Source organism: Pecten maximus, chromosome 4 (assembly GCF_902652985.1).
Source record: "Pecten maximus chromosome 4, xPecMax1.1, whole genome shotgun sequence".
Taxonomy (NCBI): Eukaryota; Metazoa; Mollusca; class Bivalvia; order Pectinida; family Pectinidae; genus Pecten; species Pecten maximus.
Genome location: NC_047018.1, coordinates 24,398,373 through 24,422,332, shown reverse-complemented (window position 1 = coordinate 24,422,332; position 23,960 = coordinate 24,398,373). Strand labels below are relative to the sequence as shown.

The window sequence follows — 23,960 nt, the reverse complement described above, 5'->3', positions numbered from 1 at the left end:
TCAATCAATTCAAAAAACTTGACAGTGTGTTATTCTGTGATTCTTCAGACTTTAGAACTCATGGTTCTTTAAAAGTAGTTTTAAAATTGGTTTTCATACAGCTTTGACGGTTTCAATAAACTAGTGCCCTAAACTACACAGATTACAGATATCACCCAGCTTACCTTGTATGAGGTGGCAGTTTTCACTGTAGGAAATAACATTACCTACCTTGTAATACTTAGCTATGGTCTGTTGATGACTGTGTAGGGAATCTCCAAGGCGAGTCTCCCTCGAGAAAACAATCTAAAAGAATGTTATTTTATTAGTGATCCAATATATCACGCATTTAGAAATACTTCAAAATTATATTCAACAAAAGACCACAAATTTTAATAATCTCTGGCATTTTATATAATTTCTGTAATGTTTGGCCTCAGCTGAAGAGTTATGTAGATTCTAATGTATTTTTACCATTCAAATTATTATCTACATGAGATACTCTCCTAAATATCATTAATCTGACTGTCTCAACTTTTAGAAATGTTTGATTACACAATTCTAGCTACTATTAAAAATACCTTAAAGACATCAGCTATCTTGGATAACCCTGCAGCTTTAGTGGTGAATCCAGAAGAGGCTAGAACACAAAACAAATACATATAAGGCATATACTCTGTAACATCTTCCAAAAAAAAAGAGGTTTATTTTAGAACATTGCTGATTTTGGATGGAAACATTTTTTGGAACGAACATTTCATTACACATTATATCAGATATTATGAGTAAGTACCATAATACTGGAGCAGTTGAACAGAACAACTTATTACAAGACTTTGCTGTTGAAATACATGATATCAGATTTACTTCACTGTTAATTATTGATGTTAAGTTTACTTAAACATGAAATCTATACTTACTGTCGCTTGTAAGATAGTTGATCATCTTATCCAATATGTCAATGAAGAAATTTTTTGTCTCAAAACCAATGTTTACTTTTGTCAGGAATTCAAACATGAACCTTAAAACAGAAAATAGTAAATAAACAAACTTAATATTTATCAACAAGAAGTGGAAACCTGTCAACCACAGAGCGTAGGAGACCTCGTGGACTTTTCGTAATACAATGTGGCATCAACAAGATTTACACAGAAGTGGATGTGTCGCGTGAGCCAAACGTTGGGCGATTTCAAGTGTTATTGCATGGCAACAGATTTTCTATTTTTAGTAACAGTGACCTCGACCCTTGACCTACGGACCTGAAAGCCAATCCCAAGCAAGCACCTCTGGTATGGAAGATCTGCATGAAGTTTGAGGGAACATGAGTTATCACACGGAAACATCTGTGTGAACAATGACGCCACCGCCAATGATGCCAACATGGCGATACCTATATGTCATCTACTTTTTGCAAGCAACACAAAAAACCAAAATTGCTATTTGCCTCAGATCATATGGAGTCAACAAACTATTAACAAGTATTGGAGTCAATGCTAAACAACAAAAGCTACAGAAAGTGTTAATGAATGAAGAACAATTATTTGATATTCTAACACATGGCTTTAGTCATGACAGTGATTTAACATCTAGAGCTATTTCAGGGAGGCTTGAATAATAATCAATTTTAGAATAATGATGCAACTCTTACTCTACAGCCAAGTTTCTCTGACAAGTTAAGCAAACACATGGAGATCGATAGAAATTCAGAACACAGACAGTTCAATATATATATATTAACAACAACCAAACTTAAATCATTTTTGAACTCAAATGATATAGATGCAGACTTTGTTTTACTTTGTTTCTGTTTCATCAGGCAGATAAGCAATATTTCTGTTCACTGTTTGATCGGAGATCTATTAAATATGATGGATATATGAGTTTTTCACATTACAAATATGGCCTTGAAATATTTGGAAGCTAGGAGTTGGATTGTATGAGTGAATTGACCTGTTTATGTGTGGTGACATGTCTGTGTTGGTCAAGTATGTTGAAAATTTTCTATTCACACGACGGTATTAAATAGTTAAAAAACATATGACAAAGTGCAGACCCGAGGGGGTTGGCTTTTCCCACTCTTTTTTCCACTATAGCAGGAATTCTGATGTAAGTCTGCCCATATCAGATTTTTAGAAGGCTGATAAAACATCAGAAATCTTTCAACTACTAAAAGTGACTAAAAACCTAAATCTGTATAATTTTGGTTTGGTTATAAACAACGTACATGCCAGGGTGAGTGACACCATTTGAACCTGTGCCTATGTCTAAACTGTCCAGGTTGTCCTCCAACTCCTTCAGTGTAGCTGTAACAGAAACACAAGTCACAGACAAATATTATCAGTCAACAACTTACAACTAAACTACAGAGGGTGCCAAGTTAATCTGATGGTTGACTTACAACTAAACTACAGAGGGTCCATCTAATGGTTGACTTACAACTAAACTACAGAGGATGAGAAATACAGCTAATGGTTGATTTACAATTACAATACAGTGTGAAATCCATCTAATGGTTGACTTACAGCTAATCTACAGAGCGTAATAATCTAATGGTTAACAGTTACTATTAATAAAAGATTATCAAGGTAAAAAATCCTTTGATTAGTCTGGATAACTTCTGTTACCATGCTTACATTTCATTCTCAGTAAATCTTCCAGGTTGAATTCTGGTTCTGTAAATAAACAAGAATTACACATGATTACAAGTATATCCTCTTCCATTCTGTCAAGGCATTACCTTTTCAGCAAACTCAAACATTCACTAAAATTTCAGTATTTTTCCAAAGACAACCAAAAAACCTCCACATAATGGTATGGAAGCATCCTGTATATGTTAGACATGAGTATATATTGATGCATTACAAAACTAAACTGAGATCAAATCTTTGGAAAACTATAAACTAATTTGTAAACTAAGTGGAGAAAAAATAAAGATTTAATGTCAATTTCCCAAAATCTGAGGCTTTTAACCCAAATATATAGCAAAAAATAACAAGAGGCCCATGGGGCCTGTATCGCTCACCTGGTTGGATTTGACCAAATGTCAAAATAATGTTCATGTTCAATTTATTCATACACATACTCTCTAAGGGACTGAAAGACCCTATGGATTATTTTTACAACCTAATTGTGTTTGAAGAAACTAAGTTCCTTAGGGTGGGGAAAGACCCTTGGGCCTCTTAGACTCCGCCCCTCAGGCCCCTGGGTGTTCAGAGTAAAATTTATACAAACTCTGTTCCCCTCCCCCCAAGGATGTTCCTGACCAAATATGGTTCTAATTCATTCATAACTTTATGACTTGTAGCAATTTAAAGACTAATCTCTATTCCCCTATTTGGACCCGCCCCTCAGGCTCCTGGGGGTTCAGAGTAAAAATTTATACAAACTCTGTTCCCCTTCTCCCAATGATGTTCCTGATCAAATTTGGTTCAAATTCATTCATAACTTTATGACTAGTAGCGATTTAAAGGATTAACCCTATTTCCCCTATTTGGCCCCGCCCCTCAGGCCCCTGAGGGTTCAGAGTAAAAATTCATACAAACTCGGTTCCCCTTCCCCCAAGGATGTTCCTGACCAAATCTAATTAAAATCCATGAAAAATTTTATGACCAGTAGCGATTTAAAGACTAATCTCCATTTCCCATATTTGGCTCCGCCCCTCAGGCCCCTGGGGGTTCAGAGTAAAAATGTATACAAACTCTGTTCCCCTTCTCCCAAGGATGTTTCTGACCAAATTTGGTTCTAATTCATTCATAACTTTATGACTAGCAGTGATTTAAAAGATTAACCCTATTTCCCCTATTTGGCCCGGCCCCTCAGGCCCCTGGGAGTTCAGAGTAAAAATTAATACGAACTCTGTTCACCTTCCCCCAAGGATGTTCCTGACCAAATCTAGTTAAAATCCATTAAAAAATTTATGACTAGTAGCGATTTAAAGACTAATATCTATTTCCCCTATTTGGCTCCGCCCCTTAGGCCCCTGGGGGTTCAGAGTAAAAATGTATACAAACTCTGTTCCCCTTCTCCCAAGAATGTTACTGACCAAATTTGGTTCAAATTCATTTATAACTTTATGACTAGTAGCGATTTAAAGGATTAACCCTATTTCCCCTATTGGGGCCCCACCCCTAAGGCCCCTGGGGGCCAGACCAACCGTTTATACAAAATTGGTTTCCCTTCACCCAAGGATGTTTCAGACCAAATATGGATCAAATCCCTTTATTCCTACGGAAGAAGAAGGATTTCAAAGAATTTGCTATATTTCCCCTATTGGGCCCCACCCCTAAGGCCCCTGGGAGGCCGACCCACCGTTTATACAAAATTGGTTCCCCTTCACCCAAGGATGCTTCAGACCAAACATGGATCAAATCCCTTTATTCCTGCAGAAGAAGAAGGATTTTAAAGAATATGCTATATTCCCCTATTGGGCCCCACCCCCCCAGGCCCCTGGGAGGCCAGACCCACCGTTGATACAAAATTGGTTCCCCTTCACCCAAGGATGCTTCAGACCAAACATGGATCAAATCCCTTTATTCCTGCAGAAGAAGAAGGATTTTAAAAAATATGCTATATTCCCCTATTGGGCCCCACCCCCCAGGTCCCTGGGAGGCTAGACCCACCGTTTATACAAAATTGGTTCCCCTTCACCCAAGGATGCTTCAGACCAAACATGGATCAAATCCTTTTATTCCTGCAGAAGAAGGATTTTAAAGAATATGCAATATTCCCCTATTGGGCCCCACCCCCCAGGCCCCTGGGGGGCCAGACCCACCGTTTATACAAAATTGGTTCCCCTTCACCCAAGGATGTTTCAGACCAAATATGGATCAAATCCCTTTATTCCTACAGAAGTAGAAGGATTTTAAAGAATTTGCTATATTTCCCCTATTGGGTCCCGCCCCTCAGGCCCCTGGGAGGCCAGACCCACCGTTTATACAAAATTGGTTCCCCTTCACCCAAGGATGCTTCAGACCAAACATGGATCAAATCCCTTTATTCCTGCAGAAGAAGAAGGATTTTAAAGAATTTGCTATATTTCCCCTATTGGGCCCCACCCCTACGGCCCCTGGGGGGCCAGACCCACCGTTTATACAAAATTGGTTCCCCTTCACCCAAGGATGTTTCAGACCAAATATGGATCAAATCCCTTTATTCCTACAGAAGAAGAAGGATTTTAAAGAATATACAATATTCCCCTATTAGGCCCCACCCCCCAGGCCCCTGGGGGGCCAGACCATCCGTTTATACAAAATTGGTTCCCCTTCAACCAAGGATGCTTCAAACCAAATATGAATCAAATCCCTTCATTTCTACAAAAGAAGATGGATTTTAAAGAATTTGCTATATTTCTCCTATCGGGCCCCGCCCCTAAGGCCCCTGGGGGGCCAGACCCACTGTTTATACAAAATTGGTTCCCCTTCACCCAAGGATGCTTCAGACCAAATATGAATCAAATCCCTTCATTTCTACAGAAGAAGAAGGATTTTAAAGAATTTGCTATATTTCCCCTATTGGGCCCCGCTCCTAAGACCCCTGGGGGGCCAGACCAACCGTTTATACAAAATTGGTTCCCCTTCACCCAAGGATGTTTCAAACCAAATATGGATCAAATCCCTTTATTCCTACAGAAGAAGAAGGATTTCAAAGAATTTGCTATATTTCCCCTATTGGGCCCCGCCCCTCAGGCCCCTAGGAGGCCAGACCCACCGTTTATACAAAATTGGTTCCCCTTCACCCAAGGATGCTTCAAACCAAATATGAATCAAATCCCTTCATTTCTACAGAAGTAGAAGGATTTTAAAGAATTTGCTATATTTCTCCTATCGGGCCCCGCCCCTAAGGCCCCTGGGGGGCCAGACCCACCGTTTATACAAAATTGGTTCCCCTTCACCCAAGGATGCTTCAGACCAAATATGAATCAAATCCCTTCATTTCTACAGAAGAAGAAGGATTTTAAAGAATTTGCTATATTTCCCCTATTGGGCCCCGCCCTTAAGACCCCTGGGGGGCCAGACCCACCGTTTATACAAAATTGGTTCCCCTTCACCCAAGGATGCTTCAGACCAAATATGAATCAAATCCCTTCATTTCTACAGAAGAAGAAGGATTTTAAAGAATTTGCTATATTTCCCCTATTGGGCCCCGCCCCTAAGGCCCCTTGGGGGCCAGACCCACCGTTTATACAAAATTGGTTCCCCTTCACCCAAGGATGCTTCAGACCAAATTTGGTCAAAATCCACTGAGTAGTTTAGGACTAGTAGCGATTTAAAGGAAAAGTTGACGGACGGACGACGGACGACGGACGCTGCGCCATGCCATAAGCTCACCGGCCCTTCGGGCCAGGTGAGCTAAAAATTCATGTAATCTGTAGGGTGAGACGACAAAAATGAAAATCAGCATCACCAATCTTCTTCAATGGCTCGTAATTATACACAATCAGGGTTTTCTCTCACTGGTTTGGGGTGGGGCTTTTTTATCTCATTTTGGGAAGAGAATTGGTGAAATGGAAAAGATTTTTTCAGGAGTAAACTGCAATTTTTCGAGTTTCACTGAATATGAAATAATTTCAATATGATGGGGCTCATAAGCGGCCCCAAAAAGCCCTCAGAAAAAGTCCTGACAATCCAACCTGGAGTTAACAGCATAGAGTACGAGGTTCTGTCTTTCAAAAAAGTAACAATTCAAGCAAGGCTCCCCAAATCCAAACCAGTTACCCCTACTTGACTTATCACTAGCCATTTCCTGCTTGAAGTAAAATTACCTTTTAAGTTGTTGAAGTTTTTTTAAAGAAACAAATATGACCTTTGTTTGATCAACCCTATATTTAAATGTATTTCCAAGCATGGCAAACTACAAAAACACTGAAATCTGTCAGAAAATATGACAGCTTAAGTGATGATGAAGAGTTGATGAAAATAAACTTGTTCTGTATGTTAAAAGCAAATATATACTGAAAACTCTAGTATGTTCATATGAATCTAGACTAGGACAATCAACACTGGTTTAGAATAGGACCTCATTGTCTCATTTTGGGGAAATTGATGAACTGGGAAAGAAATTTTCAGCATAAACTGAAGTGTTTGGAGAGAGGCTTTAATATGATATACCGGTAATTTCAATAGGATATGGAGCCCATATACGACCCAAAAACACTTCCAGAAAAATCCCAGAAATAGTAACATAATTAAGAAAAATATTTAAGAAAATCCACACTTCAATAGCAAAACATTATTAATTATGTGTATCAACAGAGTCTGCATATTTGGGATGGGAACTATCACTGTCAGAAAATACATAGGAAAATTATTGCTTGCAGGATGAGATTGATGTCATTCATAAAATTCAGCTTGAAAGCTCCATTAAAGTAAAAGGACCATTTTAGGCTAAACCCTGTAGAAATGAGGTAACTTTTGTACCTTTTCAGCAGCCTGCAATAAAAATTATGATTGAAGTGACAATACTGATGAGAACACATATACAAAACATGAAAACTACCTGGCATACTAGATTCTGTCATTTCTACCAGACTCTGAGCCTCTGCCTGAGCCATCTCTACAAACTTGTCAGCAAGTCGACACACTTCCTCAATAGCTGTTGCCAGGTCTGCTGTTGTAAGATCAAACGAGGAGCTTTCTTCACATATTTTCTCCTGAAATATCAATGGTATACAGACATTAGGGGTCTAAGGAGAGCTGTCAATGGTATACGGACATTAGGGGTCTAAGGAGAGCTATCAATGGTATACAGACATTAGGGGTCTAAGGAGAGCTATCCTCACACATTCCCTCCTGTAATATCAATGGTATACAGACATTAGGGGGTCTAAGGAGATATCAATGGTATACAGACATTAGGGGTCTAAGGAGAGCTATCCTCACACCTCCTGTAATATCAATGGTATACAGACATTAGGGGTCTAAGGAGATCTATCAATGGTATACAGACATTAGGGGTCTAAGGAGAGCTATCAATGGTATACAGACATTAGGGGTCTAACGAGAGCTGTCCTCACACATTCCCTCCTGTAATATCAATGGTATACAGACATTAGGGGTCTAAGGAGAGCTATCAATGGTATACAGACATTAGGGGTCTAAGGAGAGCTATCAATGGTATACAGACATTAGGGGGTCTAAGGAGAGCTATCCTCACACATTCCCTCCTGTAATATCAATGGTATACAGACATTAGGGGTATAAGGAGAGATATCAATGGTATACAGACATTAGGGGTCTAAGGAGAGATATCAATGGTATACAGACATTAGGGGTCTAAGGAGAGCTGTCAATGGTATACAGACATTAGGGGTCTAAGGAGAGCTATCCATGATATACATACATTAGGGGTCTAAGGAGAGCTATCAATGGTATACAGACATGAGGGGTCTAAGGAGAGATATCAATAGTATACAGACATTAGGGGTCTAAGGAGAGCTATCAATGCTATACAGACATTAGGGGTCTAAGGAGAGCTGTCAATGGTATACAGACATTAGGGGTCTAAGGAGAGCTATCAATGGTATACAGACATTAGGGGGTCTAAGGAGAGCTATCCTCACACATTCCTTCCTGTAATATCAATGGTATACAGACAATAGGGGTCTAAGGAGAGATATCAATGGTATACAGACTTTTGGGGTCTAAGGAGAGCTATCCTCACACATTCCCTCCTGTTATATCAATGGTATACAGACATTAGGGGTCTAAGGAGAGCTATCAATGGTATACAGACATTAGGGGTCTAAGGAGAGCTATCCTCACACATTCCCTCCTGTAATATCAATGGTATACAGACATTAGGGGTCTAAGGAGAGCTATCAATGGTATACAGACATTAGGGGGTCTAAGGAGAGATATCAATGGTATACAGACATTAGGGGTCTAAGGAGAGCTATCCTCACACCTCCTGTAATATCAATGGTATACAGACATTAGGGGTATAAGGAGAGATATCCTCACACATTCCCTCCTGTAATATCAATGGTATACAGACATTAGGGGTCTAAGGATACAGACATTAGGGGTCTAAGGGGAGCTATCAATGGTATACAGACATTAGGGGTCTAAGGAGAGATATCAATGGTATACAGACATTAGGGGTCTAAGGAGAGCTATCAATGGTATACAGACATTAGGGGTCTAAGGAGAGCTATCCTCACACATTCCCTCCTGTTATATCAATGGTATACAGACATTAGGGGTCTAAAGAGAGCTATCCTCACACATTCCCTCCTGTAATATCAATGGTATACAGACATTAGGGGTCTAAGGAGAGCTATCAATGGTATACAGACATTAGGGGTCTAAGGAGAGCTGTCAATGGTATACAGACATTAGGGGTCTAAGGAGAGCTGTCCTCACACATTCCCTCCTGTAATATCAATGGTATACAGACATTAGGGGTCTAAGGAGAGCTGTCAATGGTATACAGACATTAGGGGTCTAAGGAGAGCTGTCCTCAAACATTCCCTCCTGTAATATCAATGGTATACAGACATTAGGGGTCTAAGGAGAGCTATCCTCACACCTCCTGTAATATCAATAGTATACAGACATTAGGGGTCTAAGGAGAGCTATCAATGGTATACAGACATTAGGGGTCTAAGGAGAGCTATCCTCACACATTCCCTCCTGTAATATCAATGGTATACAGACATTAGGGGTCTAAGGAGAGATATCAATGGTATACAGACATTAGGGGTCTAAGGAGAGCTATCCTCACACCATCTGTAATATCAATGGTATACAGACATTAGGGGTCTAAGGAGAGATATCAATGGTATACAGACATTAGGGGTCTAAGGAGAGCTGTCCTCACACCTCCTGTAATATCAATGGTATACAGACATTAGGGGTCTAAGGAGAGCTGTCCTCACACCTCCTGTAATATCAATGGTATACAGACATTAGGGGTCTAAGGAGAGATATCAATGGTATACAGACATTAGGGGTCTAAGGAGAGATATCAATGGTATACAGACATTAGGGGTCTAAGGAGAGCTGTCCTCACACCTCCTGTAATATCAATGGTATACAGACTTTAGGGGTCTAAGGAGAGATATCAATGGTATACAGACATTAGGGGTCTAAGGAGAGCTGTCCTCACACCTCCTGTAATATCAATGGTATACAGACTTTAGGGGTCTAAGGAGAGATATCAATGGTATACAGACATTAGGGAGTCTAAGGAGAGATATCCTCACACATTCCTTCCTGTAATATCAATGGTATACAGACATTAGGGGGTCTAAGGAGAGATATCAATGTTATACAGACATTAGGGGTCTAAGGAGAGCTATCCTCACACATTCCCTCCTGTAATATCAATGGTATACAGACATTAGGGGTCTAAGGAGAGCTATCCTCACACATTCCCTCCTGTAATATCAATGGTATACAGACATTAGGGGTCTAAGGAGAGCTATCAATGGTATACAGACATTAGGGGTCTAAGGAGAGCTATCCTCACACCTCCTGTAATATCAATGGTATACAGACATTAGGGGTCTAAGGAGAGCTATCAATGGTATACAGACATTAGGGGTCTAAGGAGAGATATCAATGGTATACAGACATTAGGGGTCTAAGGAGAGCTATCCTCACACATTCCCTCCTGTAATATCAATGGTATACAGACATTAGGGGTCTAAGGAGAGATATCAATGGTTTACAGACATTAGGGGTCTAAGGAGAGCTATCCTCACACCTCCTGTAATATCAATGGTATACAGACATTAGGGGTCTAAGGAGAGCTATCAATGGTATACAGACATTAGGGGTCTAAGGAGAGATATCAATGGTATACAGACATTAGGGGTCTAAGGAGAGCTATCCTCACACATTCCCTCCTGTAATATCAATGGTATACAGACATTAGGGGTCTAAGGAGAGCTATCAATGGTATACAGACATTAGGGGTCTAAGGAGAGCTATCAATGGTATACAGACATTAGGGGTCTAAGGAGAGCTATCCTCACACATTCCCTCCTGTAATATCAATGGTATACAGACATGAGGGGTCTAAGGAGAGCTGTCAATGGTATACAGACATTAGGGGTCTAAGGAGAGCTATCCTCACACATTCCCTCCTGTAATATCAATGGTATACAGACATTAGGGGTCTAAGGAGAGATATCAATGGTATACAGACTTTTGGGGTCTAAGGAGAGCTATCCTCACACATTCCCTCCTGTAATATCAATGGTATACAGACATGAGGGGTCTAAGGAGAGATATCAATGGTATACAGACATTAGGGGTCTAAGGAGAGCTATCCTCACACCTGTAATATCAATGGTATACAGACATTAGGGGTCTAAGGAGAGCTATCAATGGTATACAGACATTAGGGGTCTAAGGAGAGATATCAATGGTATACAGACATTAGGGGTCTAAGGAGAGCTATCCTCACACATTCCCTCCTGTAATATCAATGGTATACAGACATTAGGGGTCTAAGGAGAGATATCAATGGTTTACAGACATTAGGGGTCTAAGGAGAGCTATCCTCACACCTCCTGTAATATCAATGGTATACAGACATTAGGGGTCTAAGGAGAGCTATCAATGGTATACAGACATTAGGGGTCTAAGGAGAGATATCAATGGTATACAGACATTAGGGGTCTAAGGAGAGCTATCCTCACACATTCCCTCCTGTAATATCAATGGTATACAGACATTAGGGGTCTAAGGAGAGCTATCAATGGTATACAGACATTAGGGGTCTAAGGAGAGCTATCAATGGTATACAGACATTAGGGGTCTAAGGAGAGCTATCCTCACACATTCCCTCCTGTAATATCAATGGTATACAGACATGAGGGGTCTAAGGAGAGCTGTCAATGGTATACAGACATTAGGGGTCTAAGGAGAGCTATCCTCACACATTCCCTCCTGTAATATCAATGGTATACAGACATTAGGGGTCTAAGGAGAGATATCAATGGTATACAGACTTTTGGGGTCTAAGGAGAGCTATCCTCACACATTCCCTCCTGTAATATCAATGGTATACAGACATGAGGGGTCTAAGGAGAGATATCAATGGTATACAGACATTAGGGGTCTAAGGAGAGCTATCCTCACACCTGTAATATCAATGGTATACAGACATTAGGGGTCTAAGGAGAGCTATCAATGGTATACAGACATTAGGGGTCTAAGGAGAGATATCAATGGTATACAGACATTAGGGGTCTAAGGAGAGCTATCCTCACACATTCCCTCCTGTAATATCAATGGTATACAGACATTAGGGGTCTAAGGAGAGATATCAATGGTTTACAGACATTAGGGGTCTAAGGAGAGCTATCCTCACACCTCCTGTAATATCAATGGTATACAGACATTAGGGGTCTAAGGAGAGCTATCAATGGTATACAGACATTAGGGGTCTAAGGAGAGATATCAATGGTATACAGACATTAGGGGTCTAAGGAGAGCTATCCTCACACATTCCCTCCTGTAATATCAATGGTATACAGACATTAGGGGTCTAAGGAGAGCTATCAATGGTATACAGACATTAGGGGTCTAAGGAGAGCTATCAATGGTATACAGACATTAGGGGTCTAAGGAGAGCTATCCTCACACATTCCCTCCTGTAATATCAATGGTATACAGACATGAGGGGTCTAAGGAGAGCTGTCAATGGTATACAGACATTAGGGGTCTAAGGAGAGCTATCCTCACACATTCCCTCCTGTAATATCAATGGTATACAGACATTAGGGGTCTAAGGAGAGATATCAATGGTATACAGACTTTTGGGGTCTAAGGAGAGCTATCCTCACACATTCCCTCCTGTAATATCAATGGTATACAGACATGAGGGGTCTAAGGAGAGATATCAATGGTATACAGACATTAGGGGTCTAAGGAGAGATATCAATGGTATACGGACATTAGGGGTCTAAGGAGAGCTGTCAATGGTATACAGACATTAGGGGTCTAAGGAGAGCTATCAATGGTATACAGACATTAGGGGTCTAAGGAGAGCTATCCTCACACCTGTAATATCAATGGTATACAGACATTAGGGGTCTAAGGAGAGCTATCAATGGTATACAGACATTAGGGGTCTAAGGAGAGATATCAATGGTATACAGACATTAGGGGTCTAAGGAGAGCTATCCTCACACATTCCCTCCTGTAATATCAATGGTATACAGACATTAGGGGTCTAAGGAGAGCTGTAAATATAATACAGACATTAGGGGTCTAAGGAGAGCTATCAATGGTATACAGACATTAGGGGTATAAGGAGAGCTGTCCTCACACATTCCCTCCTGTAATATCAATGGTATACAGACATTAAAAAGTACCTACCAAGTTATGGGCTTCATCAAATATGACAATGTTTCCCTGCAGTTCAACTCCATGGGCTTTCCTTGACTGATATATGAATAAGATATTTAAAAAATTAAACATATATATCAAAGGGAAAAACACATAACTTTATATAAAAAGATGTATTACATATTTACATATGTATTTCATTTTTTAATTTACCAAAATATTTCAGCTCTGCTGAAATAAAGGGTCACTGCAACTGCAGTGTATCAAACAGAATTCAAATTGACTCTACTATTAGGCGGTGCAGGTACTTGTCAGTTTCATTAATATATTTTCAAGGGTTTAAACATTACAACCAAGACAAATATTATCAGAAGAACTGCAAGAGCCAGACATAGAGACAAGCTACATGTACATGTGCTCTTCACACATTCACAACAATTTGTATGATATCACTGCAACAATAACGTGACGCCACACCATCAATATCGTACAATGACGTCACTTCAACAATTCAAGCACTTCACGTCATTATTGTTGTCTTGCATTGATGTAATATAAATATTAGATACATAAGGGGGTACACAGAGTAATTCACCTCCCCCCAGAGTATAACGGGGGATCTCAACCCTCAGGGAGAAATTTTGAAGCTGCCAAACACTGGGTAAGCCTGGTAATTTTTTTTGTGGTTGAGATCCCCCGGTCTCACCTCTAACGAAATGAAAGGTTCTAGTAATCTTTCTTCATTCAGGGGAGAGAAATAATATACACAGTTTGGTGTAACTGAATAATAAATGTGAAACAACATCCTCTCACCTTGGCATCTAGTAGGTAGTTGTATGGCATAAATATAATTTCAGCATCATTTTTCAGCTCTTTAGCCAGGTAATATGGACAAACTCTGAAACAAATTATATCATGGTCTGTGTCAACAGAACAGAAATGAGATTGCAGAGTGGCAACTCACAATCCTGGTTAACTTAGATATTATACATTGACAATGTTTGACTAAATCACAATCCTGGATAACTTAGATATTATAGTGTTGACAATGTTTGACTAAATAATTTCTATCATGCTAAAGAGACATATTATTCTGAGAAACAAGAGAGACTGGATCTGCATATCAAGAGAATAGATGAAAGTCTACACGATAATGTATAGGAGGACTAGACTATTCAACAAGACTAAATGTGTAAAAGAACTAGAAAAATCTATTCTAGATAATCAACTGTACATCAAATCAATTCTGGCAGTGAAATCCTTGTAATATTTCTTTCAGAATTGTATTAACCTCAGTAATTGTAAAATCATTATCATAATATATTAAAATGGTACCAGAATTGTAGGTTAAAAACAAAGCTTGTTAAATTCTTACTTGTTTTTCTCTCCATATCCGACCATATCCTCTATATCAACCACAGTCCCCACTAACTGACGGGCGTCACTGTTCCTCTTGATGTCTGTACACAGAAAAGGTTGCAGACAGAACTTACTTCACAAGAAATCTCTTAGAGCAAATGAATTTCATCATTTTAATTCCCTACAGCATATTTGAACCAAGATACATTTGAACCTGTACTGTAATATTGATTAATAATGAACCCTCAATAACCTGGAATCCTATGCTATGTATCACATTCATGATATTAATATACAAGGGTAGAACCAACGCTGTTACTTTGATGAAGGTTCAATTGATTCATGATATCCCTGTCTGGATACCACCCGATAGCAGGGCAATTGAAGTATAGAGACAAACTAAAAAGAGAAGTAGTCGCTGATGTTAGAGAAAACCAGAAGACTCTACTTACCTATGTAATAATTATAAAGAAGCACCAACATATCACAAGCTGTTGTTGTAATTGACTACCTTTTTAGCTTTACTTGCAAATTAAAAGTTTTGCTAGTTCAACTTGCACATTGAAATTCAAAACTATGGAAAAATAGATATTGAATGTTTTTTCCATGAATATAGCAATGTGTGATTGGTTAGGTGGAATGCTATAACCCTCATATTTGACTTGTAATCTCCAACTCATCAAACACAACGTGATAACTTGATAACAAAACCTACCAAGTTTCCAAGAAATCAGTAGAATATTAGGAGATCTCTGGACAAGACAATTCAATTCCCTATTTATTACACTTTTAAATGGGATATTCTGCACTAGTTGTAATATTTTTGGCTGTCCTCTACATTTTGAGAACTCTTTCTAATGACTTTTAGAACTATTGTCAGCATCAAAATATTTTCGCTGAGGTCAGTTTGGATAAGCAAATAACAAGTAAATAACCCTAGCCAATATAAAATTAGACTGCCTAAATTAAGGACATCAGGGAACCAGTAACCTGCAGTTGATCACTGAATCATGGATTTTCATGTAAAGTACATATATTGCGTAAATATGCAAGTGTGTATGCTACTCACTTATAATTTGTGTTTGGATCACAATTTCATTGCCTATTGCTTCAATGCTTTTTTCTGCCAATCTTTAATATTTCGTACTGTTGGGCTAATTCAACGTAATCAGGACTGCATGAATGTAAATTAATCTAGCAAGATATGTAAAGATTTCCGCAAAAAAAATATCACGCTTTTCTTTTTCATGGTAAATTGAAGTGTATGATTTCCACAAGAACATAGCAGTTACTTTTATACAATTCATAAAGAGCATCTTATGAAATCCTAACTTGCGCTGAATAGCCCTTTAAAGATGAGTAAATAAGGCATCTCATGACATGATAGTTTTAAGTTTGAAGTAACAGAACTATCTCATTATCATTAAAGAAGTTGGATGAGCAAGGACAACAAATTTTATTTATAGTAAAAAGAACCTAAATTTGCATCCCAGGAGATTGAAATGCAAGTATGTATGTATGTATGTAAGTATGAATCTATGTATGCATGTATGTAAGTATGTATGTATGTAAAGTAAGTATGTATGTATGTATGTATGTATGTATGTATGTAAAGTAAGTATGTATGTATATGTATGTAAGTATGTATGAAGATAGGTGATGGTTTTCTCTTTTTCTTTTTTTTTCTTTTTGTTTACTCATCATCTCCATTAACTACTGTTATATCTATTTTTCATTTTTCTACTTATCTATATATTTAATTTTTTGTTAATCTTTTCTCTTCTTTGTTAGACATTCTCTTCAATAAATTATTCTCTATTATAAAGCAAAATTCTCCTCTCAGTTATGATCTTTCTTTTCCATAAATTGATAATAAACATTCCATTTTACTTTTTCTCTACATAATTATATTTACAACTATACCACTAAAATTATTAATAATATTTATGTTAACGGAAGTATGGAAAGGACCTGTATAGGCAAATGCAATTCATTACAGAGAATATAGTTGTTCAGCATGTGACCTGCTCTCAGGATGTAACAGAATTCTGAAACTTCACTCACTGCCAGGGGGACACTGTCTCGATAAACAATCAATTAAAACTAATTAAGCTGAGGATGTATGGTGAGCGATAGGTGATTAAACACTTGTATATGGCTTTGTATATGATGTCCATTAAAATATGAGAATTCTAAAAGGTCGGCAGGTATGGACCCCAAGTGCATGAAACCTGATCTCATAAAGAGATGAGCTCTTGCAGCAAGATAACCACTAGTGCTGAGCGATATTATCGATAAACCGGTTTATTATGATACGAGTTAGTCGGTACAATATACCGGTACACGTAATTCAAAACCGTTTTTTTCCGGTTTTCTGGTTTCATTTTCACTTTCCTATTACTTTTGTTTATGATCAGTCAGACGCTTTAACAGTACGTAGAATATGCAAGCCTCGATATGACTTGGATGGCCCTCACTTTGAATAAATGCAAGCATGGCGGATGTGAAGTACGTAAAAAAAAAGAATACTAAGAACATAGCTAATTTAAGTTATTTGACATGTTATTTCACTTATTTAAACCTATTTTGCCTCCGTAGGGTTAGTATTTAAGAAGTAAAATGTCGCTGAAAAATATCGCGGTATATCGATAATATCGTGATATTTTCTTAAATATTATGATATATCGTGATGCGGTTTTCTGTTAACGATACCCAGCACTAATAACCACTTATTCTATCGTCACTTCAGTTGGATTTGAACCAAAATCAAAATTTTGGAAAGCACTGTTTTGATTGGTCAAAAGACATATCCCCACTAGTGATGGTACAAGCAGTTATGATTCTATTTTACAGGTAATAGTAAAAGTAATAAATTATGATATCTACCAATATTCACAGAAAATGCTCACCATCAAATTTGTTGTAGTAGAAACAGGTTCTGGCATTTACCTTTGCCCGACACATATGAACCTAAACAGAGATCAGAACAGATTATAACATTATAATTGATAATACTTTGTACCTGTCATTCAAATACATCCATGATGGTAATAGTTTGGTCATCTGGAAGAATATTTAATATGGTACAGTTTAAACTTTTAGTCTTGACAATCTGGAAAGGACATATGAAATCTTTACTTTGATTGACATATCTAGATGCCTCGTACCATAGGAAAGAGCTTTAATCATTGTGAAGCAAGACATCTTGTGAATTATAAGCTGAAAAATAAAATGTTAACTGTACATGTATCCAGAACTAAAGTGTGAGCTTTAATATCATGCATTTGACACAAACCTCAATAACTTGAAAAGGTCGAACCATAACTCTGGTTATATTGAGTGCCCTACCCACCAATAACAGCAAATGCTTCATCCACCAACCAATAACAACAAGTGCTCCAATCAAACACCAATAGCAACAAGTGCCCCACCCAAAGTCCAATCCCAGCAAGTGCCCCACTCAAACACCAATAGCAACAAGTGCCCCACCCAAACTATAATAACAGAAAATGCCTCCATCCTCCAGCTTAATAGCACCTACTTACCTTATTAGTGTTACTGAGCTCCTTTTTCACTTGCTCATGGATACACAATTGCTCTCTGGACCCAATCACGCTCACCTTCATGCTAAATATAGAGACCTCATAGCATCAACACCCTAAATAATTGACACAGTACATGTGTGAATCAGAATAATCCACCTCTTCTAACAAATATATTTGGACAAGGCTCACAGCTTTTATTTCTGTATTAGTTTTTAAGAATTGTCTCTTGCATTCATAATAAATTTTAAAACTTTTCTCGGATAACAAGCTACTACAAACAATATACTTTTTTCCATTCTATCTTTTCAAAGTTAAGTGATTTCCCAGTATTAGACCAACCTGTACCAGAGTATACCCATATTGTTATCATTATAGAAAGTCTTTGTGAGTAAAGCACTAAAATACAAAACAACACTTAATGGTTTTATTACTTTGCAAAGTTCCACCAGAAGAATCTAATTCTGACCAGAATCCTGAGCTTGACTATATATTTGGGCCTAATTTCATCAGTCAAGTGAGGTACAAGTGACCAAATGGTTTATCATTGTAACACCAGGCCAGGATCCACAGACATGAGGTATATCGTTTTTATACCTGGAACATGAGCTATTGTGTTACCTGTTGTAAGCTGTCCTCTTGAGTTCATTCACAGCCTGAGATAGTTGAGAATGAGTTCGGGAAGCATATATTATCTTCGGTACAGCTACAAAAAATGACCAAAAAAACAAACAATCTACAGCATAAGGATACAGTTGTCATTTATATTTGTAATAATAATTAATATACAATGCAAATAACAAGTCCCTTGGTACTGTCAATGATCTTAATATTTCTATCTGTGTGTAGCTATGATGAGAACATTAAATATGGATTCAGTCATTTTTTGTAAAAAAAAAAAAATTGAATACCATTTCCAAATGAATGACTTAAAGGTGATTAAAAATTTGAGTGAGTCCCATAAGAAAAGCACAAGCGTATGACTCAAATACTGTTAAAAATAATCTATATCCACTGTATACTGGACAACCAGTTATCCAGATTTTGTTTTAGTGGTGACCATTATCAAAACTTACCAAACTCTGCACCTCCCCACGTCTGTCCAGTCGAGGCCTCCAAACTCTTCACAAGGCTATTGACATTCTCTGGTCTCACTGAACCCTGCTCCACAAATGAGGATATGTGAATCTGTCTGTTTAGTGCTGTCTGGGCCTTGCGTCCTTGGAGCCAGGCTAGACTGGCACACAGTAAGCACAGAGTCTTTCCAGTTCCAGTTGGGCTCTCCAACACAGCATTTTGACTCTGTTTATGAAATAAATCTTTAGACTACATACATTCGAATCCTGATTATGAACTTTCATGGATTTATGTTATCCATTTTTCAGAAATATTTTTCTTGCAAATGCTTGTTTTTAGATACTACAGCAATGTTCTGGTCGACAACAAAGCAACTGTTATGTTTTTTGTTGTATCATCATTCCATGTCTTTGGTATTCTTCCAAATTAATAATTTATTATATTTGCAAACTGAAAACAATTGTACATGAACAATCGGTGAAGTGATTCCTCAATGTTAAATGACATAAATGTTCATTAAACTAAATAAAATTTTCCTATTTAACTTCTTTAGTTTACGTACAGCACACTTTTTCTTAATTCAGGTCTAAAATATATAGTCCCATAAGTCTGGTTGACAGATCCCAGAGGCTGACTTAAAATCACTTAACAGGGTGCGAAAAAAGCACTCATCCACGTCGAGTTAAATTTGGCTGGGGACAAGTGAATGTTGCTATGCACTTGTCCCTGGTGACAAGTAAATTTCAAAAGAAAATAATAAATAAATCAATATATAGATATCGTCTTTGGTGTTTATTCCACAAAGTCTATAGAATCTAGAAATTAGGAATAAAGAATACTTAAAGTAAGTTCCACAGGCGAATACATGATTAAACTTTATTTATTTAAAGTCCGGAAAAAGGTTTTACTGATTAGAACCCACTTGTTAGTTCCTGTTAGGCCAGGCGAAGCGAACGATATACTGACTCGTTTTTATGAAATGTTCACAAAACTGCAGTTCAAATTGTATAATTACAACTAATAATGATTAAAACATTGAAAACATATTAAGACAGGTTATGTGTGCTTATTTTTAAATTGAAAATAAGAAGTCAGAGGGATGAGAGATTCTAGTTCAGGGACGAGTGATTCTAGTTCAGGGACGAGAGATTCTAGTTCAGGGACGAGTGATTCTCAAGAGGCACTCATCCCCTTGGACAAGTGCTTTCAAAATTTTTTTCTCACCCTGGACTTAACAAATATGTTACCGTTTGAAGGCTCTCCAGAACCTTATCCATATATGCTTCCTGGCATGCATACGGGTCAAATGGAAAGTTGATGTGAACACCCCTCAAACTAATGGTAGGCATCCTCACCCCTTTCTTGAAGTTAAACTTCTGTTGATCTAGCTCGCATTACAACAGCCTGAAAAGATATGCATGTTACATTTTAACCAGTGAAATATATAGAGGATGCTGAATGGTTTCCCATTGAATGACATATATTTCACGAGTATTATAGAATAGCAATTTTTTCACATTTCTAAAACATGAGTGATATATATGTTACATTTGACAATTTGTTGACATAACTGTTGTCAAATAGTATTTTATCAAAAAATGCAACACATATTGCAGAAGTGCGGGAAAATAATGACTTATTCTACCTTTGCTTCATTTGCATCTGATAGACTGGCAGAGACATGCAACTTCATGAGAAAAAGACATTTACATTCGCAATGTATTATTGATGACATATATATGATTATCAATATATCCATACATCAACTTGTATTACATGCCATAATACCCAATGTAAAACCTGTTGGTTAAAAGTGAAGAGTAATAAGACAAAACTTGCCCAGTAGGTACTCACTACTGTGTCAGTGATTGTCGACTCACCTTACACTTTGACCCCGACTTCTGGACCTGGTTTCATCAGCATTGCAGTATTTCCTTACTTAAGAAAATTCCTTTACTTAAATTTCCCAGCATTTAAGGAAAAACTGTTAGTTTCCCCATGGGAAAATTTTAAGTAAAAAGAATTTCCTTTAGCTATGAAATATTGATGAAACTGGCCCCTGAATAGTCGGTTTTGAACCCTGGATAGGATACTGTATTGTCAAAGTTTTTTGGACTTCTAGTGCATTTTAATTGCACATGTCTAAATTTAGTGCGAGTATGTGCCTTCAGATTATTATTTGATGTATTGGTCCGAGCTTTCAAATGTGCATTCAATTTGCCCTAACGTTAATTATTCAATATTAAATTTGTTTATGTTTTAGAAGTGCAGTAGATCCTACTGTCCAAGGGACAGCTACTGTAGAACTTCCCACACGAATATTTTTGTATATTTAACTGTCTCAATATATTATTTTCCTGGAAAGTTTTGGAATTACATATATTTGTGTTTTAATAGGGATGTGGCTATTTTTCTCATACTTAGTAGGCCTATTCAAGATGATGTCCAACCATTTAAAAATGGCAACTCCTTCAAAACAACTTAATTTTCAGAATCAGTTAGGCCTAGTCCCATGTCAGTGAAAGTAACTCCATGCCGTATCTTCAGAGATATGTTCGTACATTAATGTACTTACCATTATAATATATTTTAATTTGTAAGTTCATTTAAAAAAAAGTGTTTTGGTTCTTTTTCTTGACAACATGCGCTAAAAACTCCCATCCATGTTTTCATTATTTTTACCGCTATATGACGTCACATACTAGTCACGGACAAAATCTAATGTTGATATCCTATATGAACGATGGATATATATGAGTCATAGATTTTCCTTAACTTTCTTGATATCTAATTTTGATGGAAGGTTTATTTGTCTGTTATTTTATTACCTTGTGATATGTAATTTTTAAATAACCAATAGCGTATAAGCTTTGAAATAACTCCGTATCACTCGAGAAGCGCGCGTTGTAAACGACTCAAAGAAAAAAGCTGCACCGGGGTCGTCCGCAGGTAACGTTAGTCAGAGAGTGTTTTACTCGATTGTTATATCGTTAATGATATGTTTCTGCCTGTTAAATTAAGTATCACATTTTACTTACTTAATAGATACATGACATAATGGGTTTCGTTTTGTTTGCAATATTTTGTTTCAAAATAACAATGCAATTCTTGCACGAATATTGACGAAATCATGATGATGGATAAATTATGATAAAGTCCATTCCTTCTAATATTGCCAGACAGTGCATGCACACTGCAGACATCTTATGCCGTCTAGAAGGTGATCTAACACCAGATTTTGGATTTTTCAGATTGATTGGAAAACATTTCTTCATTGAAGGAAAGGTTCGTATGTCTAAATCTTGTATGCGCATTTTAAACCAAATAATGAATGAAATTTATGCATATTATTGCGTTTGATCCAGCTTTAAGTATTTTAATCATTAAATTATTATCTCTTTTTTAACTTAGAGCGAACAAGCCCTTCTTAGAATATTGATGATGCAAATTTTGTTATTAAATGACTTTTAAAACGAACTAATTTACATGTACTGTATGATTTAAATTTGTCAACACAAAATGGAAATCCACCACCACTACTTAAGCGAAATCAAAAGTGTCACTAATCTATTAATCCGAAGGATTCTGATATTAATATCGCCTTTAAAGCCGCCTTGTAGCGATATAACATCTTCATAGTAAAGATAGTCAGAAAATTCGGACTATAGGTCTATGTATCGTACATTATTGAAAATGTGCCATTTAAACCGACACACTTATATTATAGGTCTTAAATGAATGTCGCAATTGGGTAAAGGAAAAAAAATTTATGTGCACCAATTAAATATGATTCTGAAGGCTCATTATTAAAGGCCTGATAGTCCGAAAAGAGGTAATATTGTAGTGTGGATAAATGGTTACATAAATGTTTTGTGCATGACACGCATGATTTTCTCTTTTCAATCACACCTTTTCTGTTGTTACTTTTGCAGCAAGTCTTTATCTATGAAAATTTCCATTGCAGGATTTGACATCGAATCTGTAATAAACTAAATGTTTTTAAAACAATTTAACCCTCTGCCACATGCAGATTGCCAGGTCATGATCAATACACTTCAGCACTATGTGCTGATGGTGCGAAGATACATTGTTGCACTGAAACGTTGTACTGAGATGTACATGTTTAAACACCATCTCAATGGCAGTTTTTGAGAAATGAATCATTGTTTTGATTAATTTTTCTTAGACTGAATTTTGAATGTGAAATAGTTTGAAATTTTTAGTAAGTTATAAATTACAATTATGTTCAGAATTTCTTAAATTCTAATTCAGTGCTTTTTCATAAAACCATGTTAACCCTTTGCCACATGTAAGCGCCTCTGGACGCCTTTACCCCTTGCCACATGTAAGCGCTTCTCGACGCCTTTGCATTATCTCCATGTAAGCGCTTCTCGACGCCTCTACGTTATCTCAATGTAAGCGCCTCTCGACGCCATGCCGGTTCGGTAAACTTAGACATGGAAAATCCCATGATTGAGAGCGACACCTATCTGGAAATCCCTGATACTATTTTAAGAAGATATCAATGCATCGACCAATCAGATTTGTACACGTCATTCATACGAAAGTTTTTGAATAAATTAACCTAGAAAGTGTGAGTCATGAGTGTAGAAAAGTGTGACAACAACGAGGCGTGATGGCGGCTGTGGCTACGATTTTGCGCGACGTTTTTGACGACGATGATGATAATTTAGAGTTCGATGGC

At 37.5% G+C, this 23,960-nt stretch overlaps 2 protein-coding genes across 4 annotated transcripts in view; one reads left to right on the top strand and one right to left on the bottom strand.

Annotated features, from left to right (window-relative positions):
- Positions 1 to 20,653, bottom strand: part of LOC117325576 (regulator of telomere elongation helicase 1-like) — an 89,919-nt gene extending 69,266 nt beyond the window's left edge. The window contains exons 1-14 of the mRNA XM_033881908.1: positions 20,503 to 20,653; positions 19,255 to 19,480; positions 18,800 to 18,884; positions 18,182 to 18,263; positions 17,546 to 17,606; positions 14,653 to 14,737; positions 14,091 to 14,175; positions 13,308 to 13,373; positions 7,474 to 7,627; positions 2,613 to 2,651; positions 2,204 to 2,282; positions 900 to 1,000; positions 561 to 619; positions 211 to 285 (exon numbers count right to left, since the gene is read on the bottom strand). Coding sequence (XP_033737799.1) covers positions 211 to 285; positions 561 to 619; positions 900 to 1,000; positions 2,204 to 2,282; positions 2,613 to 2,651; positions 7,474 to 7,627; positions 13,308 to 13,373; positions 14,091 to 14,175; positions 14,653 to 14,737; positions 17,546 to 17,606; positions 18,182 to 18,263; positions 18,800 to 18,884; positions 19,255 to 19,480; positions 20,503 to 20,604 — 1,299 coding nt within the window. The 5' untranslated portion in view covers positions 20,605 to 20,653. The remainder of the gene's footprint in view (positions 1 to 210; positions 286 to 560; positions 620 to 899; positions 1,001 to 2,203; positions 2,283 to 2,612; positions 2,652 to 7,473; positions 7,628 to 13,307; positions 13,374 to 14,090; positions 14,176 to 14,652; positions 14,738 to 17,545; positions 17,607 to 18,181; positions 18,264 to 18,799; positions 18,885 to 19,254; positions 19,481 to 20,502) is intronic.
- Positions 20,654 to 22,109: 1,456 nt separating this feature from the next.
- LOC117325574 (stathmin-like) overlaps positions 22,110 to 23,960 on the top strand; it is a 40,902-nt gene continuing 39,051 nt past the window's right edge. For 2 of the 3 annotated variants that reach the window (XM_033881905.1, XM_033881903.1), the window contains exons 1-2: positions 22,110 to 22,204; positions 22,507 to 22,540. The gene's annotated coding sequence lies outside the window, so the exon portion shown is untranslated. The remainder of the gene's footprint in view (positions 22,205 to 22,506; positions 22,541 to 23,960) is intronic. The other variant, XM_033881906.1, reaches the window with a different exon arrangement.